General features: G+C 38.0%; 2 protein-coding genes across 2 annotated transcripts in view; both read left to right on the top strand.

Annotated features, from left to right (window-relative positions):
- The first annotated feature begins 735 nt into the window (after window positions 1-735).
- On the top strand, window positions 736-16,028 carry Ube2j1 (ubiquitin conjugating enzyme E2 J1). Its single transcript, XM_015499326.2, has 7 exons — window positions 736-887; window positions 1,617-1,748; window positions 3,811-3,895; window positions 4,141-4,246; window positions 5,081-5,210; window positions 7,462-7,581; window positions 12,786-16,028. Exons 1-7 carry the CDS (start codon window positions 798-800, stop codon window positions 13,062-13,064), a joined length of 942 nt encoding a protein of 313 aa, XP_015354812.2. The 5' UTR covers window positions 736-797; the 3' UTR covers window positions 13,065-16,028.
- Window positions 16,029-19,816: 3,788 nt separating this feature from the next.
- Window positions 19,817-26,153, top strand: part of Gabrr2 (gamma-aminobutyric acid type A receptor subunit rho2) — a 61,230-nt gene continuing 54,893 nt past the window's right edge. Inside the window, exon 1 of the mRNA XM_015499315.2 lies at window positions 19,817-20,272. Coding sequence (XP_015354801.1) covers window positions 20,085-20,272 — 188 coding nt within the window. The 5' untranslated portion in view covers window positions 19,817-20,084. The remainder of the gene's footprint in view (window positions 20,273-26,153) is intronic.

Raw genomic sequence — 26,153 nt, 5'->3', positions numbered from 1 at the left:
AAATTTAATTAGGGCTATGGAGAATCACTGGACTTCTGGAACAGCCCTATTAAGTTAATGCAAAATAATGGTGGAAAGACCCAAAAGATTGAGGATATAAGGGGATTTACTTTTCATTGGGCACAAGATGCAGAGGGCACATTTTTGTTAATAAATTCATTTTAACAAGTAGAGTCAGACTGCCTGTGTTGGAATCCCAGCTGTCATTTCCTAGCTATTTGAACTTGAATAAGTTATGTAATCCCTCTGTGTCTCAGTTTCCTCAACTGGAAATTGAGGATAAAAATAATGCCAATCTAGTAGTTTGAGGATTAAATGAGTTTTTTTTTTAGATGAGTTAATACTTTTAAAGAACTTAGGTAAATGCTATCACATAGAAAGTGTATGTAAGTATTTACAAGATAAAAGTAGTATCTTCCCTATATGTTTAATTTAATATGTAACTTCCAAAGTATGCCATTCCTTTTTTTAAAAAATTCTTTCTAATTGTAGATGGGCACAGTACTTTTATTTTGTTTATTTATTTTTATGTGGTGCTGAGGATCAAACCCAGTGCCTCACATGTGCTAAGTGAGCACTTTACCACTGAGCCACAACCTCAGCCTCCAAAGTATGCCATTCTTATAATGTCTAGCTACCATCCCCCACCCCTCTGTTTATTACTGTTACCCCATAATTAAACCTTTACTGTCTATTTAGTTGAATTGCACAGTTTTCATTGAAGTAGGAACTTTTTCATTAGGCTTATAAGTCTGTGTTAATCACTCAGAAAAGCATATTTTAAATATCTCTATCTTATGAATTTTATTTTAGCTGTTAAACGTTTAATGAAAGAAGCTGCAGAATTGAAAGATCCAACAGATCATTACCATGCGCAGCCTTTGGAGGTTAGTTTCTATCTCCATATTTTTCATATGGAAGAATTAAATACTTTAATCTTTAAAATAAGTTCTTTAAAATTGCTTTTTTATTGTTTTGAGTCATTACAGGTGAGTGATATGGTTTATTGATCTATTTTATTCCTTATTTCATACATATCTCACTAGTCTTCAGAATCACACTTTTAGACAGAGCAGATTTCTTGTCTAAATGGATCTTATGTTAAGTTGTGTTAGGTCTTGAGACTGAGGGAAAGAAAGTGAAAAGAACCTCAGACACTTTACAGTTTGGAAGACTCAGTGCCTTGACCTGGGTTTTTTACATAGACATCTTTCAGATGTCTATGCAAACTTTTAAAAAAAAAATTTAATAGCTTTATTTTTATTTTATTTTTTATTTTATGTGGTGCTGAGGATGGAACCCAGTGCCTCACATGTGTCAGGCAGGTGCTCTACCACTGAGCCCAGCCCAACATTCAGAAGTTTTTAAATGCATTTTGTTAAAAAGGTTTTAGCTTTTATGAGACATAAAGCATTTATTACATTATAGATTAAATAGCTTTTATTTATAATATTTATTTAACTTTTATTTCTCAGATTTCATGCATTAGAAACTAGCCTAGCAATGATATAAAACATTTGATTTTTCCCACCTGGCAGTATTTCTAATATTCATAATTATCAAACTTTTTAATGTTATTGATTCCTTTTGGATTATTATTATTTTTTTTTGTTCAGGATAACCTTTTTGAATGGCACTTCACAGTTAGAGGGCCCCCAGATTCTGATTTTGATGGAGGAGTTTATCATGGACGAATAGTACTGCCACCAGAGTATCCCATGAAGCCACCAAGCATTATTCTCCTAACGGTAAGAATTCTTGGCTTTTGGGAACGATTGTGATTTAACACTTCCCAGGGGCTGCAAAATATAGTCAGCATACTCATTTTCATTAAGAGATAAAGTTGTAATTTTACCTTTCGCATCTAGATCTGGGACTGCCATTTATTCCCTCAAAATAATTCCTAGGAAGCTGACATGTCTGAGAAGTGCTATTAATGAATGCATAAATGTCATAGCAAGTTGTTAGGATTCAATGAATTAATATATGCAGAATGCTAGGCACAATGTCTGGCACATGTTAAATACTCAACAAAGGGCTGCTAATGTTAGTGTATATCATGGTTATATCATACCTTTAATGTCCCACCATCTTAATACTCTTTTCCTTGGTTTCCACATACTCACAATGAGAATAATGATGCCTACCTCATTGAGATGATCTGGAATTTAGAGTGTATCCTTTTTTTTTTTTTTTTTTCATACTGGGGATTGAACCAGGAGTGCTGAACTACTGAACTACACCCCCAGTCCTATTTATTTATTTATTTCTTGAAATAGGGTCTCCCTAAGTGGCTTAGGCTGACCCTGAATTTGTAATCCTAATACCTCAGCCTCCCAAGTGGCTAGGATTACAGGCGTGTGCCATTGTGCCCAGCCCTAGCCCTTTTTTATATTTTCACTAGAGACAAGATCTTGTTGAGCTGCTCAGAACTTAGCTAAGTTGCTGAGGCTGGCTTTGAACTTGAGATTCTCCTGCCTCAGTCTCCTGAGCTGTTGGGATTACAGGTATATGTCCAGCCAGCATTTGTTTTAGAATCTATAAACCCACACTGTTTCCATTACACTGTGTGTAGGTTACGTACTGTCTTTGAAGTTCAGTGTTCTTATCTGTTGCGATAGAATCACACAGTAAAATTCCTGGTGTATAAAAGCCACTTAACAAGTAGTGAGTGATTCTGAAAATTGTTAATGCTAGCGTAGGGCTGAAGCAGGTTCCTGTACCCTACTATGTAGTCAGGACTTACATCATTTAGTTTGCTAGATCTTGGGAAAAGCCAAGTAGTCTTGAGGGAGAAGCTGATGTGAAGGGAAACTTGGTTTGTATGTGTTTGCATTAGTGGGGGTAGTCGGCAGCAGTTCTTTACCAACAAGTACAGAAATATTTTTTAGTTACCTCGTGGTATGGTTAGATTTACCACACTGAGAACTGGCCCTGACCTCCTGATATTCAGTGTTGCACTCCTTCTTATTTACTTCCTCTGTTTTGAAAAGTCTTCTTTAACTTTAATTTGGTAAACATTTATTAAATGTAAGTCTTGTGCCAGGCCCAGTGGGTGCAGCAGAGAGTAAGTTATAAGTCTCTGCCAAAATGGAACTTATATCTAACTTCTTATTTAGGAGAACTAACAATGGATGTTCTGCAGGTTCACACTGTAGCTGTCTTTTTTGTTTTATTTCTATGAAATGGCCTAATGTTTACCTCTGGGAAGAGATGCCAGTGGTATTGTATGTTCTTTTTAGACTTCAGTATGCTTACATTTCTACCTGCCTGCAGGACATTATCAGTAGCTTTCCAACTAAGATGGCAGATTCATGTCCAAAACTGAAATGTCTTTGATTTTCTTCTTCTGTGTTCCTATCTTATTAAATGGCATCATCCTTCTGCAAATCATTCCTGTCTCAAAGCCTTTTTCTCTGTGCTTTTACTCATGAATACCAGGTTAGGTGACACGAGGCCTTAGATTTTATCTTAGGACCTAACTTACCCTAGTTTTATCTGAGGTACAGGGTAGGGCATCAATATCTCTTTGTATGTTTATTATTTAGATTATACAACTCAGTTTCAAAAAGGTGCTAATACACCTTCTAAAAACAGCTTTTATTATTATTTTGGCATCCAACATGTATTTTTGTATTTTTGGAATATCTATAAGAAGACAAAAATGTGTGTTCCTGTTAGTTACATTATTTTTAAAAATATCTTTATTATTTACATATCAATATAAAGATAAAATATATTTAGAAAGTATAAAACATTAGGTACACATATATAATTTTTAATTTTTTAAATGTACTCTGTATTTCTAAGGCTAATGGACGCTTTGAAGTGGGCAAGAAAATCTGCTTGAGCATCTCAGGACATCATCCTGAAACTTGGCAGCCCTCATGGAGTAGTAAGTATTAATTAATAGTGAATATAAATCTCATATGACTTCAACCAATTAGTAACAATACAAAAGACTCTTGAGACGGAAGCTGTTTTCGGATAAATAATTTGGTGTCATTGAATAATAATAAAAATCCATGTCTAGATTTTTGCCAGCATTGTAATACAATCTCCCTACTTAAAAGCTGCCTTCTCTCTCTCTCTCCTTTTGCAAAAAAACTCAGAATTAATGTTTAATTTTTTTTATTTCAGTAAGAACAGCATTACTAGCCATCATTGGGTTTATGCCAACAAAAGGAGAGGGAGCCATAGGTTCTCTCGATTACACACCTGAGGAAAGAAAAGCACTTGCCAAAAAGTAAGTTGTGTATTTCATTTTTTGTTAGGGTGAGAGTACTATTGTGGGTGATGACTGTTAGGAACTAGGCTGTCTCTAACTTTGTGAGTGACCTTGCTCCCAGGATCTGGTCTTTCTGTTGCTGCTGTACAAATCCAATTCTAATTTCTTTGGAGTGACCAGAAGCTAAAAAAGTTGCATTCATGTTGTCTTGTTTTTAAAAAGTAGTTGATAATATTTCACTAAGATTTATTTTACTACAGTGAAATATAATTTTTCTCCTGGAAAACATTACTGGCCATTTGTCTCTACTTGGATGGTATTACAGATGGAAAAGAACCAGAGCAATTATTTACATGTAGCTTTCCACAAGGTTCAAAATTTCTATCCATCTTTGCATCTGTAATATATAGCTCATTGCAACAACTCACTAAATGATCTAGAATAAAGTTCAGGAGATTTTATCAAGTTGTGATTGCCTAGTAGTGTTACCTTCTCTATTTTTTTCCAGAAGTTTGTGTGTGTGTGTGTGTGTGTGTGTATGTTGCTGGGGATTGGACCCAGGGCTTCATGTATGCGGGCAAGCACTCTACCAACTGAGCTACATCCCTCTGCAGGAGCATTTTTGTCTGTGTAACCAAGAGCAGTCATATTCAAGGAGGAATGGGGGCAAGGCTTTGGGTAAAGCAAGGAATATGCCTTCAAGGGAGAATGTGGGCCTTCTCCAAAGGCAGAGACAGCCTCAGTACCCTTTTTCTTTTAAATTTAATCATTCAGTATTTGAATATCTAACAAAAAAGGATCAACATTCAACTATTTGACTTATACTCATTGCACATAATTATTTCCTGCCAGGTCACAAGATTTCTGCTGTGAAGGATGTGGCTCTGCCATGAAAGATGTCCTCTTGCCTTTAAAATCTGGAAGTGATTCAAGCCAGGCTGACCAAGAAGCCAAGGAACTGGCTAGACAAATCAGTTTTAAGGTACTGTAGATTCCTAAATAAATTCTTTAAAAAAAAAAAAAAGTTTTTGTATTTTTTTACCTTTATTTAATTTATTTATTTGTATGTGGTGCTGAGGATCTCAGCCAGTGCCTCACACATGCTAGGACCATACGCCCTAAATAAATTCTACTTAGGTACCCTTTTTGGTTTACTTTTGAATTCTGGATAAAAAGAAGGCAATGTAGTTTGATTGCAATGAGATTTTACAAATAGTTGTTTTCTTATTACAAAACTCATGGTTTACATTCATAAAAGCATTATAGCATGGCAGTTAACTTTGACTCTGGTATACAATTAGAATGGCAGGGTTCTTATCTTAACTTCACTGCTCATAGTAGGGTGATGCCAGCCAGATGTGTTACTTAACCACTGTGGGCCTTTTTTTTTTTCTCCTTTATTATTATTATTTTTTTTTGGTACCAAGCATTGAACTCAGGTGCATTTGACCACTGAGCCACCTCCCCAGCCCTATTTCATATTTTTTTAATTAATTAATTAATTTATATGTCTTTATTTCTTTATTTTTATGTGGTGCTGAGGATTGAACCCAGTGCCTCACATGTGCGAGGCAGGTGCTCTACCACTGAGCTACAGCCCCTCTCCTAATATATATATATATTTAATATTTATTTTTTTAGTTGTAGTTGGACACAGTACCTTTATTTTATTCATTTATTTTTATGTGGTGCTGAGGATTGAACCCAGGGTCTCACACGTGTGAGGCAAGTGCTCTACCCCTGAGCCACAACTCCAGCCCTTTCATATTTTATTTAGAGACAGAGTCTCACTGAGTTGCTTAGCACCTTGCTTTTTTGAGGCTGGCTTTGAACTCATGATCCTCCTGCCTCAGACTTCACAGCTGTTTATACTTTTTTCTTATCTGTAAATAATAATGGAACCTAGCCTATATCCCCTAGGATTCTTGTGAGGATTAAGTGAGTTAATACATGTAATACATACATTATATTTAGAACTGTCCCAGGTGCTTAAAAATTCTAGCCATTATTTTAGAAAATATAGATACAATAAGAATGATAATCAAAAAGGCCAAATGTTTTCTGTGATAAGCGGATCCTGATCCATAGTGGGGGGGTAGGGTATAGGGAAGAATGAAGGAAGTTTGGATTGTGCAGAGGGGAGTAAGAGGAGGGGAGAAGCTGGGAAGGACGGTGAAATAAGACAGACATATACATATACCCTATACACACATGTGATTACACTACTAGTGTGGCTCTGCACTGTGTACAGCCAGAGGAAGTAGTAGTTGTGCTCCATTTGTATACAATGTGTCAAAATATATTCTGTTGTCATGTATAACTGATTAGAACAAATTTAAAAACAAAAAATAAAAAAGAATGATAATCATCCATAATCCCATCCCCAAGAAATAACTACTGCTAATATTTTGACATATCTCCCTTTTATCCCTTTTTTATACATGTTTTACCCAACCATAGGATTTATATAGTACTTTTACTTTGGCTACACTTATGTTTTGGAATTTAATTAGCTCCAGAAAAGAAAATGTTAACCTTCATTAAACAATATGCTGCCTTCTCTTCTCTACTTCTTTGCATGATGTCTGTCCTTTAGGTCCAGTTCTTGGCAAGTTTTCCCTTCTATGTTATTGTAGTGCCTAGAAAAGGAGGTATAAATGTCAGTTATATTTTCTTCCTTCTTAGGATGCTTATTAACACTTAAAATAACTTATCTGAAAATATTAAAGCCAAATATGTTTTGTACATCAGAATTTCTCAGATTTTAGAAAATATAGTAGCTCTATATTAACTAACATTTAGTAGAATCTGAAGTAGCAGCTTATAATCAAATCCATTAATATTTACTCAGCAAGTCTGGCAATATCTACACTAATGTAGAATAAAGACTACTAGTCTCACTGACATCAATTCAGGTCAGCTCCACATAAAAATTACCCAAAATACTTCAATTTTGAGATGTTTTGAAATTGTAGATTATGAAATTTTAAATTTAAATTATAGATTATGAACATGGGTGTTGATATTGTTCTCCTTAAGAACATGGATTGCTTATGCCTCTTCCTCTAATATTTAGCCATGATGGTATCAGGCACATGAGTGCTCAAGCTTATAACTTATTAGTAGTAGATATTAAACTAGCAATTAAAATAAACCCAAGAGAGAAATTTAGTAGATTGTGTGTTATTCTGTATGTTTCTTCTTGTAATTCTACTCTTGGGTCTTATATATAGGCAGAAGTCAATTCATCTGGAAAGACTATTGCTGAATCAGACTTAAACCACTCTTTTTCACTAAATGATATACAAGATGATGTTCCTACAACATTCCAGGGTGCTACGGCCAGCACATCGGTATGACTTTTATCTTTTAATATATATGTGTATCTATATTATTATTGTTATTTGGAATAGAAAGAGAAGACCCCAGATCAAATATCTGAAAATTTTCATTCTAATAGTTGGATTGTAGCCCAGTTGTCCCTCTAATGAATTACATATATTATCAAGCAAGTTATGAAACTTTCTGGGTTTTAGTTTTCTTCTTTGTTAAGTGGTATTTAATTAATAAATTAATATATTTAGTACTGGAAATTGAACTCAGGGGTATTTAACCACTAACCCACATCCTCGGCCCTTTTAATTTTTTATTTTGAGACAGGATTTTGCTAAGTTGCTGAGGGTCTCACTAAGGTGCTAAGGCTAACCTCAAACTTGCTATCCTCCTGCCTCAGCCTCCTGAGTTGCTGGGATTACAGACATGCACCATTGTGCCTAGCTTGACTAAATAATTTTTAAATTCTTTTGTCCCTCCAGAATTCTGTGAGTACTCAAAATTTTAAGTTACTTTCAGTAACTAGTAGTTCTAGACTCTGAATGAAATAAAATGTTAGCCACTTTCTAAATAGACACTTTCTCGACAGGTTTTTTAAACTGCATAAAGGCACTGACTAGATAAATATCTGGAACTGAAAGTTTGACACTTGTTCTGTCCAATACACTAACCACAAGCCATATGTGGCTATCTGAATTTAGATTTAAAGTAATTAAAATTAAATAAAATTTGAAACTTAATTGCTCACAGTAACTACATTTCAAGTGCTCCATATGGCTAGTGGCCACCATATTTAGAAGTATAGATATAGATCTTTATTATTACTCACAGTTCTATTGGATAGTACTGCCTTCCACATAGTAAGTGTCTAATAATTTTTGGATGAAAGAATGAATGAATTCTTTGTGTATTGCTAGATGTGCCCTGAACTATTGTCTAAAAAAATTGGTGTCTAGGTAATCAAAGAGACTGATTTAAAAAGTATGATTGGATCAGTGCTAAATAATTAGGATTAGGAGGGAAAATAAGGACTTTCCTTTCTATATAGAAAAGATGAACTGTTTGGGGGTCTTTTTGGTTTGTTTGGTTAAGTTCATATCTCCCCATCAGTTTATAGAGGACTTTAAAGGGTCAGGAAAATGGGAAAAGCTGGGCAAATGCATATTTGCCCCTTAGTCAGGAATAACTTACTCTGATTTAGAAGTGAATAGTGAGTGGTTCTCTCTTATTCAGAGTGAGCTGGGTAGAGAAAAGTGAGTTGGAGAAAAGCAAGGGAGAGCGTCCTCTAGGGGAAGTTCTAGGGGACTGAAGATGGAGGTGTGGGAAGAAAGTATAGGTGGATGAATTTAAATTGTTTTTATATGATCCCAATGTAATTTTATGAATTGCAGAGGAATATAATGAATTAAAGTCAATTTGAAGTGTTAAAACTTCCTTATTACTTTTTTTTTCTTTGAGAGGGCCATGGGGTACCCAGGATTGAACTCAGGGGCACTCAACCACTGAGCCACTTCCCAGCCCTGTTTTTTGTATTTTATTTAGAAACAGGGTCTCACTGAGTTGCTTAGCACCTCACCATGTTGAGGCTGGCTTTGAACTCCAGCATCCTGCCTTAGCATCCTGAGCCGCTGTGATTACAGGTGTGCACCACTGTACCTGGTCTGATTAGTATTCTAATTGGTTTTATCATTAGTATTCTAATTGGTTTTTATTTGGTAAATAACTTTTTAAATTATTACTAAGATGATGTTGGTAATTTTTTTAAAAACCTATTTGGGATGGTCTCTTAATATTTGTGACATATCTAAATCTATCTTTTGTACATTTTAAATCTGTATAAAATGACTTTGTTACATTTTTCAGTTGTAATTTATTTTGTTATTAATTATTTATTGCCTATCTCATGTCCCTGAACATTAGTTCTTGAGAGTCAAGGCTCTTTTGACTAATCCCAGTGCTTGGCTTAATGCTTTGTATATAGTAAGTAGTTAATACATACTTGTTGATTGAATGAATTTTAGGATTGACACTTTAAAAAAATACTAGGGATACAGACAAAGAAATCAAGAAATTTAAGTAATTAGACTGTACGGCAATAATATTATTAGAGTATTTCCCATTTTGATTTTAATGTTCATAAAACTTAGAATTTTTTTCAATATATATTAGATCATTAATTGAGAACAATTTTAGTTAAAATTACCATAAAAATTAAATTGTCTATATTTGCCAAATGGGGCTTTTAATTACATTTACATATAAACTATTTCAAAGTGTGATTATATAATTTGACCACTATGGGAATGACTGAAACCTGGTTTTAGCTAGGCATATCTGCTTCACATGCAAGCATAATATAAATTCACTGAGATGGTATACCTCAAATTCCTGATAAGCTATTTTTTTTTAATACCTTGCTGGAGTTAGAGATTGCCCAAAGTCTAAAATACAACAGGTAACATCAGGCCATTTATTGTTTCTGATGCAGTTTTTTTAGTTATGTAGAAATGATGGAGTTTCATGTTCTGATCTGTCAGATTTTGTGCTCTTCCCAGGGATTGAGTTTCCAAATAAGTGATTCATTTTATGTTCAAGTAGATACTGGTTTTTATAGGTTATTGTAGAAAAGTTGATATTATATTGCTTAACCTTGACTGTGGTTATTTTAAATAGGAAAAATTTTAGAATTTTATAGTATCAAAACACTAGGTTTCAGTTAGCGATCTAGCATCCAAAAGACATCTGAAACATAGGAACCCAATTAAAATATTATATCCATATAAATATTTCCATTAAGTACATGTACTAAAATATCATCTATAGTCAGTATTTTAAAGGATTGTTTTTCTAAATATAGTAATCATACTAATAAAGGGTCAAAAAGCTGTCGTAAGTAAATTCACAACTTTTTATTGTCTCCAAAGAGATATATTGATAGCAATAATATTAATAATAACATTTAATAAGCAGTTATGTATACTAAGCACTTTATTATCATTATGCCATTTAATCCTCATAACTGCTGAATTGGTTTCTATCCTTGTACAGTTGAGGGAATTGACTTAGGTTAACTAACTTGCTTAGGATAACGCAACTACTAAGCGACAAAGCCAAGCTAATAATGATAAAGTTTCCTGTTTTGGTCAGGATTATGGACAGGATAATGTTCTCTTAAATTAATGGAAAAAGTAATGTGTAAAAATAAAAGTTTTAATCTGACTCAATCTCTAGTGCTAATTTCTAGATTGATATTACCACCATGTTTTTTCTTTTCCTTAAGAACGTGTTTCCCTTTGAGCCTTGAATACTTTGGCTCTATTACTTTCATCTTCTTGGGGTTGAGCAATCAGAAGAATGGGAGATTTCAACTGGAATGTTTCTATATAGGCTATTATAATTCAGTTCAACCTATTGAGTATTTGTTAACTCATTTTACGACACTTGTGATGACATAAAAACACTGAGCTTTCTGTATCAGCACTCTTCAATGAGCAGATTGCTCCTTGGCATCCTGGATTATGGAGGTCTGAGTTCATGCAACTCTAATTCTGTTATCAGCACTTTTTTTCTTTGCAGTTTTAGGGATCAAACCCAGGGCCTAGATGCAGGTGCTGGGCAATCACTCTACTACTGAGCTCCAACCTTACTACCTACATTCTAGCCCTAGGCACTAACTTTTATGTTAAAGTCAAAGTTTGTAGTTCCTTTTAACCTCTGTATTGTGGGTCATACTGCATTTGAGTGATGCCCAAGGACGTTGTAAGAAATTCAGATTATTTAAGCTTTTCAATATTGAGATGAATGTTAGATTTGAAATAGAAATTCTTCTGTAGGTAACTTAGCAGTGTTTCCCCTAATGTTTAAAGCTGTTGCCAACCCAGAGTCCAGTCTCTAACCTTTTATTTATTTGGTACTAGTGATTAAAATCCAGGGGCGCTTTATCACTGAACTCCATCCCCAACCCTTTTTTATTTATTTTGAGATTGGGTCTTGCTACATTGCCTAGGCTGGCCTTGAACTTGCCCATCTGTATGCCTTAAACTTCCAAATAGTTAGGATTACAGGCAAGTGCCAGCATGCCTAGCTCATCCTTTTAAAAGTTTTTGAATTATGTTGATTTTTTTCTTCTAAATATTTACATTTTATCTAATGAGGCATTTTAAACATTTTGTATTTAAAATATTTGCATTATTCTGAATAAAACATGCATTCTTATTTTTTTGAAAGAATGTGTACTGATGATAATGTATAACCAGTATACAATAAATAATATATTTTAATAGAAGAATTCAAGACCGTAGAGGTAGGGTTAAAGTATCTGTATAAATTAAATGGAATTTGTATTTTATACAGCTTACTTGAACATACCATCACCATTTTTTTTCTTATATATTAACTATATTTAGTATTTGGAACCATTTGGTATCACGTTGTAGTTAAGCTCTGACTGACCAGTCAATGAAATGATAAAAAGCAGTTACTATACAGTACTTTGGAGAGGACACACTGAGTCACATTACTACTACCAAATTTTTTCTTAGCACTTACTTACCCAGGGAACTCTATACATAGCACAGAGTGTTCAGTACTAAGTAACAGATACTTCTGGACTTGAGTTCAGTTCACTTACCAGGAATTGTGAACAAGATTAGACTGGTCTGAAAATTGCACCTGATTTTAAAAAAATATTTGTATAAAGAATTTATGGTTTGAAATTATTTCCTGTGCTTCATTACTGTTGGTGGAAGAATATTGATTATAATAAGATAATATTGGAAAAAACCTGGTTCATGATGGCACACTGTTGAGAACTGCCCTTTTTGCCCGTTTAAGATGGGTAATTTTCAAGCAGAAAGTGTTAATAAAACTGTTCCCTTTGTGGATCTTCTGAAAGAAAATCATGGCCAGATGCTTAGCAGGTACTGCTGGAGGTGCATCTTGGAGCAAAGTAGAATGCCATCTATGGGAAAAATGGGTAAATTTTGCCTTATCAATTTCATTGCTATTAAATTCCTCCTCCACTTTTTGGGTGCTCAGAATAAGTTTTGCTTTACTTGTTTTCAACAGGGTGAGTTACCAGTTTCAGCATTCAGATAGTTGTTGGTAATTTTGTCATTGGTCATATTTAATACTCAGATATTCTGTGTTTTCTTGGATAGATAACACGCATATGTAAAAAAAAATTTTTTGCCAATTTTAAACAAAATTTCTTAAAATTTTCTAGTATGGAGTCCAGAATCCATCTGCAGCATCCTTTCAACAACCTACCCAACCTGCAGCTAAGAATACCTCCATGAGCCCTCGACAGCGCCGGGCCCAGCAGCACAGTCAAAGAAGGTCATCCACCTCACCAGATGTAATCCAGGGCCAGCAGCCAAGAGACAACCACACTGATCACGGTGGATCAGCTGTACTGATTGTCATTCTGACTTTGGCATTGGCAGCTCTTATATTCCGACGAATATATCTGGCCAATGAGTACATATTTGACTTTGAGTTATAATATTGTTTTGCAACTTAAGAGCTGTGATTCAACTGCTTCATTAAACATTCTGCATTGGGTATAATCTAAGAATTGTTTACAAAAAGATTATTTTGTATTTATCCTCCATTCCTTTTTTGATCCTTATAAATTCAATATAAATATGGCTAGATATTTAGACTATATCCAGCAGTGTGTCCTGCTTAATGTAAAGGACTAGAAGTCAGTTTCTTGTCGCACTATTTGATCTGCTTCATAGGGAAATAACTTATTGTTGTTTCTAATGCCTCAGCTTCTGTAAATTTGCAATATTTTTTTCTGTTTAGTTCTTTGAATTTTTCAGATAAATGATGGTATTTTAAGTTCCCCTGAGTATTACTAGTTACTCAATATCATTTATTGAGTGCTATTTCTACCTAGGCAGAATGATCTAGGGACAGAAGAGTTGAAAAGGGAAAACAAGACTCAAGTAGCTACCTTAAAGTGTCATTCATACTGGGACTGTCCACTCTGTAACTGTTCTAATATAATCTATTTGAATCAAATGTTTATGAGGAAATGAGATTACATCTTTGTTATCAGATGTTACTTGAAGAGGAAGTACTTTGTAACCACTTTGATATGCTGTTATCAATCTTCTTTCTCCAATAGACACACAGATTTTAAAAGAAAGAAAACAGTCCTCCATAGGTCTTTGTCTTAAGGAAGAAAGAGTCCAAGCCAGAAATTGTTTGATTTTCTTCTGGAAGTTCAGTGGGAGTATCTAAAGATTTGAATGTTTGCTTTGCTTTGAATTGTGTATATTTTGAAATGTGTTATATACCTAGCTTTGTAATCACTATAAATTTTAATTACTCCAGGAATATGCATAATGTTTAAATATTTCATGTACCATTTTAATAGAAAACCTCAGGGCCCAAGTATTAGTGATAAAAGTTAGAAAAACTTATAATAGTTCACCTAATCAAAGCCCAAGAAAGATTTTCAGTGAAAAAAATCAGTATATCACTGAATGCTAGTCAGCTCCACAGATGCTGATGGATAATTTTGTCATCAAATTGCCTGGTGAGACCATAGACTCAGAAAATATTGCCTCTAGCATGTGCGGTTAGCAGCGTTGAGGGCACTCGTGGAGTGTGGTTAATGAAGTTTTAATTTTTAAATATAGTCCCCAGCCTTCAAACAGTATTTGCTCTAAAAGTGCATTTGTAAACTTTTTTTTGGGTACAACTCAATGTAAATGATATTTAAGTTCTAGACCAGTCCATGAAAGTTAGCCCATATATATTTGGATAGTTTGGGGGAGGGTATTCATGAAGTCCTTATGTGGTTTTAACTAACTGAAATTATGGGCTAGAAAAAAGCAATTCATAAAATAATTTTAAAAGCAAATTTAATTTTTACTCCTAACACAGGACTTTGGATCTACTAACCATGAGACATAATTTCTATTTTTACTTGATGGCCAGTTTTCCATTAAGTCTGCATCTAAAATAAGAACATATTGCATACTATTATATAATATAGAGTTGTTTTAAACTTTAATAAATTAGCATTTTAAAGTTGTTCAGGTTTTTTTTTTCTGTTATATCTAGCTGAAGTTGGTAGTCTGAAAAGCCTAAGGACTTATGAAGACCTCATGTCAGGAAAATTATAGATTCCATTTTATAATTTTATTGCCATGAGAAAATACATCCTGAAGTCTTGGTTTATAACCCAAGATATTAGAAATATTGGGTCAGTTGTCTCCAAGCAAGAAATCACTGACCCAACTGGGAAGACTAGGTATTGGCATCACCTAAGAAATAAATCCCATGCCCTCAACTTATGCTGAGATTAATCATGCGCTAGGAACAATCTTCTTTCTATTTCCTCTCAAACTTGAGCCAGCCTCTGGATGTATGTGATCTTGATTGTTTCCACAGGCTGTACCTGTGCTTTACAATTAAGCATTTTGCAGATCCTTCTTTAATCTGATTTGTGTCTCTTCCCTTATCCCTCAAGGAACTGGACACCTGCCTGATTGTTCAGGGTCTTTTAGCACTTGACACATACATGTAGAAGTGGCACGTTTTTCCTCTTTCATCTCGAATGGTCTTCCTAAAAATCCTGAAATTGTCAATCTGATCCCCATTGTGTGGTTAATAAACCACATTAAATTGATCTTTGAGGCCATTTTTATTGAAACCCCACTGAAGGGCCTCTTCAGAAAACTTGTTATTTTAAAGCCCCACTTTAACCCTTAATTCAAGCATAAGGCCAAACTAGAAGTATAATCTGGTATATAAAGATGTAAAGGACTCCTTATTACCCCAATTCTCAGATTTGGGTAACTCTTGGCTTTTTCATTGACCAACATAGCACATTACTACTTATTAAGGTAGTTAAAATAGCATGCTTGATAAAAATCTGTCTGTTTCACTTGTAACTGTTTAAAGCCAATGAACTTTCAAATTTTATGTATTGGGGCTTTTATGTAGCACTTTATATTTCCATGCTGCTTATTGTTTTATTCTACTGAAATAAATGAATTTCATCAAGATTCTCAACTAATTTTTTAAAGAAATCTTAAATTGTTTATTGTTTTGACTACGGAAATATACAGTTTCCTATTTCAGGAGAATAAAGACTCTTTTTGTTATTTTCGGTTTATGAATAAACATTCTGGTATCTTGAAGCTTGCCTGTTTTTGCAGATCAGAATCAGTAAACAAGTAAACCTCACACACTTGAACTTAATTGAGCAGAAACCTAGGGTGAAGTACTGAAAAGCGTACATTGTTTTATTACTTGCAAGTAAGTATAAAGTGAAGGCATTTAGTGAACCTTACTTTAACCAAGAATAATGTGTACATTATCATGTATGCCGTTGAAACCCTCGTGGGAAGCTGTGCATTGCTCAGAAGCTGTTTGGAATGTCTCTTGAATAGGTGCCTTCAGAACTAGTTTGAGCTGCTCAATAAAACTGGTGACTATTCATACCTTGTTTTTGACCAAAGATTGTATTCTTTGCCATCTAGTCTGATCACTTGTCTATTCTATTTCCATATCTTTTTTCATATTTTCCATTTCTCTTCATGCTCTCTTGCCACTACCATAATTAGCTGTTACCCCCTCAAAATCAATGCAGTTGCCTCTTCATAGGTCTTCAGTCTTGCACCATTCCTCATCCCATAGTCAAGAGTCTTCTCTAATACACAGAATTGATCCTCTCCTAGTGTTCTTAAGGTTGAACTAAACCCTAATTGTAAGATATTGCTGTGTGTAACAGTCCTGCCTAACTTTTTGGTGTAAATTAGACCTCAGCAAGTGCAGTTGGGTCCTTCCTACAATTCTGAGCTTCAACCAGTGGGACTGGTTGATCCTTCATTTTCAAAGAAATGTGCAAATGTTACGAGTTACACCATCCATAGCTTTGTGCCATAGACAAAAATTAAAATGTATGGAAGAGCTTAATAATAATAAATGTAGGAGCTAAAACTTTAAAACTCTTGGAAGGAAACTAAATCTTCATTGTGGTGGGCTAGGGAGTGGTTTCTTTTCTTTTTTTTTTTTTTTTAATTTTTGTTAGTTATTGATGGATCTCTATTTATTTGTTTGTGGTGCTGACAATCGAACCCAGAGCCTCACACATGCTAGGCAAGTGCTCTACCACTGAGCCACAGCCCCAGCCCCAAGGGAGTGGTTTCTTAGATACAAGTTCAAAAGCCCAAACAACCAAAGAAAAGGTTCCATTAAACTTTTTCCAAAGAACACTATTAAGTGATGGAAAGATGACACAGGAGAAAATATTTGCATATCAAGCATTTGATAAGGGACTTGCACTGAGAATATCTAAACAATACTTACAATTTAATAGTAAAAAAAAAAAAAAGACAACCTGACTTTAAAAATGGCAATACAAATGGCCAATGTCCACATGAAAAGAAGCTCAACATCATTAGCCATTAAGGAAATGTATATTATTTCATACAAGTATGGCTAGACTAAAAGCCAGATAATGAGTGTTTGGCCAGGGTGCTGAGAAATTAGAATGCTCCTACATTTTGGGTGGAACATAAAATTATGTGGTCCCTTTGAAAATGGGTTGGTAGTTCCTCAAAAAAGAAAACAAGCTTACCATATGACCCAGTAATCCTACTCCCACAAATGTATCCAAAAGAAAACATTGTCACACACAAACTCATGCAAATGTCCATAGCAGCATTGTTAATAGACCAAAGGTGCAAACCTACATGACCAACTAATGAATGGATCAATGTTCTATCTAAACCATGGAATATTATTTGCCTATAAAAAAGAATGAAGTGATGAAACATACTAAATATAGAAGAACCTTGAAAACATGGTGAGCAGGTATAAAAAGGCTGCATATTGTATGATTCTGTTTAAAGTCTCTATAATAGACAAATCCATAGAGAGAGAAAGATTGGTAGTTGCTAGGGGCTAAGGAAAAGAGAATGGGGAGTGACTGTAACTGGGTATGGGATTTTTTTTTTGATAGATAGACATATAATACTTTATTTTTATGTTGTGCTGAGGATTGAATTCAGTGCCTCACCTGTGCTAGGCAAGCACTCTACCATGGCACTATAATCCCAGCCCCTGGGTATGCGATTTCTTTGTGGGGAGATTAAAATATTCTAAAATTAGTGGTGATAGTTGCACAATTCTGAATATGCTAAAAATCACCCATTAAAAACATGACTTTATGGTATATAAATGATAATTCAATAAAGTTGTGGTAAAAGGTTATACCATCCATCTGTGGTTCTCTCTCTACTGTTATCACAATAGTTCTTATGAACTATTCATAAGAATAGTAACAAAACAACTATTTCTTGAAAATTAACAACATCCAGGCACAGAGTTCCGGTTGGTCCTTTAGAGACTTATTCCAAGTGGAAGAAAGGAAAAAAATCTTTTTGAATAAAACCCATAAAAAAGAACTTTGTTCCCATATTTTACCGCTAAATTTTAAAATTTCTGATCTGGGTTTGATCCCCATTACTGCAAGCAATAAAAGAAAAATTCTCTGGATAATTCTGAGAAACAGCCAGATTTGGGAACCACTGAAAGAGAGTCCCTGTACAAATGCATTCCCACTCTCATTGTGATTTATAATTACAATTTGTAATTACATTGTAATTTTCCTTCCCAGCACACCCCACAACCAAAACTGCACATGTCAGGAATGATGTCCAAGTTGGCAGGTTCAGTAGCTGTCTCCTGCTCTCACCTTGCTTGACCTCTTCACCGCACTGACTGTTAACTATCCTCTTCCTGAAACTCTGCCTATTTGGTTTCATAGCCAACTTCTTGTTCTTCTCTCCTTTTGTTCTGGCTGCCCTATGGATCCTTCAAGAGTATCAGTTCTGCAGGGTGCAGTGGCAGATGCCTGTAATCCTAGCAACACAGGAGGCTGAGGTAGGAGTCACAAGTTCAAGGCCAGCCTTAGCATTTTAGAGAGGCCCTGTCTAAAATATAAAATAAAATGGTCTGGGAATGTAGCTCAGTAGTAAAACACCCCTAGGTTCAATCCATAAAATGAAAAAGAAAAGAAAAAAAGCATAGATTTTCCAAGATCCTGTGCTGAAACATTGGCTTTTTGTATGCCCCTGAAAGATCTCACTCTTTCTTGGGGTTAAACTACCATCCTATCCTAATGACTCCAAAACTATTTCTCCATTCCATGCCTTTTTCCTGAGCTTCAGGCTGAGACTCCAGCTGCTGCTGGCCATCTAGAAGTCTGATGTCTCCTCAAACTCCACTAGTCAATATTTATCTCATCTCAGCACCATGCTTGCCCACCTATAATGGATATCATCAGTTATTAGTGGTACCCTCCAACTAAACTTCCAGACCTACCTGCAAATGAGAATTTTACTGTCGTTGATTTCTCTCTCCCATTCTCTCATCACCTAGAGTAGGAGTCACCAAATGTACTCCATTTCCAAACTAACTTGGTAATCTCATTCCTCTTCTTTTCTCCTTCCCTTCAAGAAGGATCTCATCCATTTTAGTTTTTATAGTTTTCCTGTTCCAACTTATCCCAAGTAGGGATTCCTTAAAAAATGAAATGGATTGTGTTGTCCTGCTTTGCTGCTTTCGGTTCTTTCTTCCCTGCAGGATAAACCACAATTCTGTTTCCATTCTGCCTCTCCCTCCTTGCCTCTGTTCCCATCTCCCTACATTCCTACCACACTAGATTCTCTATTTCTAGGACACAGAAGCAAGCAATAAATAGTTTTTAAACATGCAGTATTTTGTTCTGCAGTTAAACCTAACTGTATATATCTCTGCACTTCTAATGTGCATAATTCCATATTGCAGGACAGGAATCAAACCTAATTTATGATGTTTGACTTCACACATTTCAGGGTCAGAGACCAAAGTTAATTTAACACTCATGATAGGAAAAAGAGTTTACATGACCATGAATTTGCATTTGGTTTATGCTCTACAAAACAAGAATATGTTTTATGATTTGATAAAATATGTTTTCACTGAAAACAAACAAGCAAACAAAAAAGTGTGTATTTGGGGAAAAGCAGGAATCCTTCTCCATCAGAGAAGCATATTCTTAAACCAAAAAAGAAAGCAACATTCTGAAAACAGGTCATTCATGTGTTTCTCAGCATTTCCTGAACATGTTCGTGCACTCCTCTCCATGCACAAATCCACGCTGACTCCCTGCTGATGTGACAGACTGGTTTTATGCCGCCAGAGAGATGGATTAATGATCTCAGCAAAAAAGCTGGCATGTTCAAGAGATTTAATTTTTTTTTATATAACAGTTTTAGCCAAAGCCCTTCTAGGGTTGAACGGAAGCAGAGTTTCCCAGGAGGGCAAACTTCTTGACTAATGGCCAATCTCTAACAGCACGGAAGGCAAAGCCTGGTGTTTGTGTCATGGCCTGGTGGGTGGTGTGTGTGGGTGGAAGAGGCACCAGAATCAAATAGTGACTCGGGAAATCAGCCTCACCAACCATGCCCTTGCAGCCCCTCGGAGCAGCACCGTCGGGAGGCTGAAGACGGAATCAATGGTTGAGTCAGGGAAGACCTGCCCCATTGAAGGTCACTGGAAAGCAGGCTGTTGCATCGTAGACGTAGACAAAATGCCTTATTTTACAAGACTCGTTTTGTTTTTGTTTTGCCTGATGGTTCTTGTGGAGAGCAGAAAGCCCAGGAGGAAGAGATGGACAGGACAGCTGGAAATGCCCAAGCCAAGGTAAGGTCAGGAGGGAGGGGAAGGAGGCCACTTTGCAGTAGCAGCTGTGGCACAGGGGGGAGAGCTCCTCAGGAGGGCTGGGGGACACATCCTTAAATGTCCTATTGGAAGCCTTTCCCAGCCAGAAAAAAAGCACAAATACTGTGTCGCAAAGCAAGAAGGAAGCTGGACTAGATTGAGCCTTGCATTCAGATGCCTCTGTCCAGCCACAGCATTTTGAATTAAGGCAGATAGGCGTAGATGGTGGGTAAAAATCTCTTTACCCTTCTTAGATTGTGCTGCTTTGTTTCTCAGGATTATGTCCAGTAGGAACCATAGAGGCCTGCTAAACAATTACAATCAAATATTTTGGCATGAGGGAAAATATATATATATATATATATCCTGAACTCCTAGGAAAAAAATGTAGGGCTAGGGTTGTGGCTCAGTGATAGAGCATTTGCCTAGCATGTGTGAGGCACTGGGTTCAATTCTCAGCACCACATATAAATAAATAAGACAGAGGTCCATCAACAACTAAAAAACATTTTAAAAAATTATATGTATAATATTTGAAATGATGCCTACAGTGTATATTTACTTACAGATTATATGCATGTACTTTTATACATATAAAAGTACATGCATATATGTATGTATGCATGTAAATTAAGATTTGATTAAGATTTGATTGCTTCCTTATTTTTAGGAAAAATACAAATAAGAGTTATAATCCCTATCTCTGGCACCCCGTGGAGACTGCTTTTCTAGGAGACATAAATATTCTGTAAGGCCTATTTGTACTCAGCCTGAAAGCAAACAGATCAAATCTTCCAGAAGGAGAGGAAAGAGGCCCACCCTGGAGCCACCCTGGAGGGCTTATCCTGGTTTCATGGCTAGAATCATAGGCTTGGAAGGACCTTGGAGGTCACGTGGTCCAGCCACTTCCCCAAGCTCTAATTTTAAGCAATGTGAACAAACAGGTGATGTGTGAAGAGGAGGTTCTGGGGTCAAAGGGGATTGGGAAATCCTGGTGTAGGTCATTTTAAACAGATGTCTTTGCAGCAGAACTTCTAAAAACTTCATTATGCAAATAGACATAGTGAAACTTGAAGAGGGGGGTAAGTGTTGCAGTATTTCTTAGAAACAACAACAACTGTTTTGTGGAATTCCTGTCCCATAGAACATGCATTAGGAAATCGCCTACAGGGGCTCATTTTACAGGAGCATAAACAGTGACTCAGAAGCATGAATAAGTTATACAGTGTGCTGGTGGCTCTAAGGACTAGAACATAGGTTCTCAGTGTACTAAGACTGGAGGAAAAGTATCATCTGAAATTGTCTGTCCCCGAGAATGGTACTGGGGTTCAGCAGGAGCCCTGGGATTCTCAGGGACCTCAGCTGCAGCATCTCTATCACTTCTCAGAAGACCCAAGAGTCTCATTTCCAGGCACCTGCATGGCGGGAGGTCAGCTTGAATCTGGTTCTTAGGGGCAGAACACTTTCTTGAATTCATCCCAGGAAGTGTTAAAGTGGGAAGAGATGAACATACATATTCAAAGAACATAAAATAATTCTTGACCCAAGGCTTGGGAAAAAGATACTGAACACAGTTCTGGGCATTTCTGAATCTACCGGGGAATGCACATGGTCAGAAAATTACATAGCTGTATCTCCCTGTGACAACTTTCAGTCAGGCCTCTGACACTTAAGTTTCCAAAATTACTGTAATTATGGACACAGAGGAGGTACACTCTACTAGTCAAATGACCAACTCTTTCTGTTTAGTCTTACAGCACTTCTTGGAAGTCCTGATCACACACTAACATGCATACACAGTCATACACACACATCACACATCACACACAAGTTTTCATAGTCACACAGTGTACATGGTCACAGTCACATGCCCCACAGATGTCCTGCACCCATAGTCACTCCCATGTAACACACGGTCACACTCACACACTGTCAAGACCTCTTATATCCCGTCAGCCTTCTGGGCATTACCCTGGCCAAGATGCTCATGCAAATCAACTATTCTGCTTAGCAGTGGCTGATTCGATGACTGCTTTCAGTTTCCTGATCCTTCATGTCCCTACTTATTGAGTCACTGCTGCTCCCTGAGTGCTTGCTCTCAGCTGTTGTTTTGTTCTATTCTTCCTGCTTCCTCTCCATGTTATCCCCACTCCTCACCGACTACTGCTCAGTTTCTCCTGCTGAAGAGGAGATATGAGAAAGGGGTGAGGTGTGTCTAAACCCACAGCCAGGGCCTGCACAGAGAAGGGGTGCCGTGTGCCAGGGCATGGTTATCATGATAACTACTGTTGCCAACAGACCACAACAACATGACCCAGCCCTGCTTCCAAAGGCATGGTGATCACATTTTCTTCTACTCTCACCTCCCCCTAAAAGGCTGGGTTTGAGTCCTTTGGAGGTCTGGCTGACCTGCTGTGGTTCTGAGGGCTAAGGCTGCCCGTAGTGAGTGCGGCCATACCTGTGAGAGGATGAATGGAGCCCCCTGCTCGGGCAAAGAGCCCAAGGCTAGGATCTTGGTGACTTGAGTTATCAAACAACTGGTCCCTTACAAAAATTTTGAGCCCTTAATGGTGGTGGGATTTAAATCTCCTCTCTCTCATTGGGGTAGTGGCATTCTGGGACTTCCGGTTCCTTAATCCTTCTCTAAATAGATGTGGAGACTGTGTTGACAAGAGGGATTTGCTCCTGTGAGGCAGAGGGGCAGTGAGCCGGCTGCACTCACAATTTAATGTCTATGATCTGCTAAGCCCCTGGCTGAGCTCTTCATCCGCCTTCCCTGGTGCCTTTGCTGGGGTTTATGGTCACGGCCCCTCACACTGTCACTGCCCAGAGACCAGGCCTAGTCCCACTTGACTCCTGGAGGCTAGGCTTGGGGAAGAGATGAGTGAGTGAGGAAGTTCCTGGCCATGACCACACACACACTCCAAGTCGCACATCCAGCTCTAGGGGATGAAGTTCAATTGAAATTTCCCTCCCGGTGTGTGTGGCTACAGTGAGTCTTTCTATAAGCAAATCTGATTGTGGCCTCTTCCTCTATCTGCTCAACACCTTTGGTTGCTTTTTTATTGCCTTTGGATAAAGACAGACTTCTTCATGTAACTTCCAAAGTTCCACCTGGCCCCTGTGTGTCCCTGCAGCCATATTGTCTCTCAGTTCTTTCTGATCATCATCCACTCATCCTCCAACAGAGGTCACTTCACACTTAATACGTCCCACATCAAGCTGGATGTGTTGTTTGTCTTTTCTTCCTTCCTTCCTCCCTCCCTCCTCCCNACAAGCTCTTCACCGTACCCCTGCCTCGTGTCTCTCCCACTCCTATGTTCAGAGTCCTGGTTCAAAGCAGCTGCTCTGAGCCACCGCCCTTAAAGGTCCTTGTGACATACTGTGCATTAGGAGCAACAGCACGGTGAATTGTAACCACTGCTGTGCGATTCGTTCTTTTTCTGAGTGAATGACAGCAGGTTCAAGGTCAATGTCTCACAATCCCAAACTCTCTAGGCATCTTTTTGATGCATGTAATGGAAATCCAGTCCAGAGTGTCTGAAGACATAGGGAGGGTTTGTCAGCTCCTGTAAGCCGAGCAGTCCAACGCAGGGTCAGTTGCAGGAATGGCTGTCTCTAGGGTTCGGTGCCATCAGGACCAGCATGCACCATGACTGTGTTCCATGCCTTCTCTCTGTAGGCTTACGTCCCAGGACTCTCTGGTAGCAGGACGGGACACAGTTCAGGTTTTGGGTCTAGGAGGAAAGAATAAGCATCTCTTTCCCAGAAGTCTCAGTAAGGATCTCCCTGGTCTCTGGGCTAGTTCGGCAAGGCTACCTGCACTGACAGCTGGACTTCAAGCTTATGCTGCGGTGGACTAAACCATAAAACTCTGCCATGGGACGTCCTCTTCCTGTCCATGTAGTTTCCTTGGGCATCTGGTCCACGTCGAGGTTCAGGAAGGCGCTAGACTTTGCGGGTTCTGCTCCTCTCCTCCTCTCCCTCCTCCCCTCCCTCCTCCTCCTCCCTCCTCCTCCTCCTCCTCCCTCCTCCTCCTCCTCCCTCCTCCCTCCTCCCTCCCTCCTCCCTCCTCCACTCCTCCCTCCTCCTCCTCCCCTCCTCCTCCTCCCTCCTCCCTCCCTCCTCCCTCCTCCCTTCCCTTCTCCCTCCTCTCCTCCTCCCCTTCCCTCCCCTCTTTTCCTTTCTACCAGGGATTGAACCCAGAGGAGCTTAACCACAGAGCCATATTACTAGCCCTTTATTGTTAATTTTAAAAAATTTGAGACAGGGTCTCACTAATTTGCTTAGGGCCTCACCAAGTTGCGAGGCTGCCTTTGAACTTGCAATCCTCTCACCTCAGCCTCCTAAGCTGTTGGGATTACACACTTGCACTGGATGTGTGGTCTAAATGCCTCTAGGACATTCAACCGCAGGTGTTCAGTTAGGTAGTTATCAGATGTAAAGGGCTAGAGCAGAGAGATGACGATTACTTAGTAACCATCAGCATATTGATAACAATATAAACCACTGGCATAGGTAACCCTGATGAAATGAGTGCAGGGAGAGAAGAAAAGGTGGCTAGGACAGGGTCTTGAGGACCCTGGATGGGCTGAGGAGGAGGGGAGGCAGCAATGGAGACTGAGAGGGCATGGTAGGTAGGAGGAAGCCTCCCCTCCTACTGCTTTGTCCTAAAAGACAAAGTTTTTAATGGAGCCAGGTTCTGCCTGTTCTAGCAGGGCCACTGCAGGACCTGCGGGTGGGCGTGAGTTGGGAGAGAAGTGCTGGTGAGTGAGGAGGTGACAGCAGTGTTGGAGCTCATCTTTGGGAAATGAGTGTTTCTTGTAGGAGGGAATAAGTTTTTGTGGGGCTTTTTTGTTTGTTTGTTTGTTTTGGGCAGAATGCTTAGGATGGTGAAACTGTTCTGTATGATGCTGTCGTGGTGGCTGCATGTCCTTATGGGTCTGTCCATGTTCACTGACATCCATCACCAAGAGTGAACCCTAATGTAAGCACAAAAGAGAAATATGCCAGTGCAGGTTCATCAGTAGTCACAAATGCACCACTGTGGTGGGGGAGGTACACCTGGGAGGGCAGGAGGTAAGTAGGAATCAGCCATGCTGTGAACCTAAGACTGCTCTGAAAGGTTAGGTCTTCAAACATTGTTTTTAAAAAGGAAAGAGTCGAAGAAGAATATAACACCTACATTGCTACCACTGTCAATAAATTTTGCATGAAGTGTGAGTTAGAGGAGAACAGGGGGTGTAGACAGTTTTTCTGCCTACAGTGCAGAAAAGGTTCAAGAGGGGAGACTCTGGAATTGAGATTGAATGCTAATAGGAGTGCACAGGGAAAGAGGGAGAAGCTGAGGAGCTGGGGGGTTGAGGGTGGAACTCAAATGGCTCTGGGGGAGGAGGGTCAGGCATGTCTGCTGAGCCCCCAGGTCCTTCAGAACCGCCATTGCTGAAGAACGTGAAAACAGGGCAGTTTGAAGATAGCAGCAGGGTTCAAGGGATAGAGGGTGAGTGCATTAGAAACTAGATGAAACTGAATGAGCTGGGTGAAGAGGCTTTGCTCACAGCTAGACTGTTCCAGGGCACCACCCATGCTGTTCTCTCTTCCTTCAGATCTTCTCATAGCTCCCCATCTCCCTCCCTCACTCCTTCCTGGTCTCACACTTCTCTGCCACCTTCTAATGAGCTCTCTACCCCAACCCATCTCTCTGCTTGTCATTTTTTATGGCACTTGGCACTTCCTGGAGTTACTTTATTTATCTGTCCACTTGTTCAATTGTCATGTCTCCCACTAGGTTATAAGCCCTGTGAGGACAGGGTATATGCCCTTCCCATGACTGGAACAGAGATGGGCAGAACAGTAGTGCATA

This window comes from Marmota marmota, unplaced genomic scaffold (genome assembly GCF_001458135.2).
Source record: "Marmota marmota marmota unplaced genomic scaffold, marMar, whole genome shotgun sequence".
Taxonomy (NCBI): domain Eukaryota; kingdom Metazoa; phylum Chordata; class Mammalia; order Rodentia; family Sciuridae; genus Marmota; species Marmota marmota.
The sequence above is the reverse complement of the archived record's forward strand: the minus strand, read 5'-3'. Positions and strand labels throughout refer to the sequence as shown.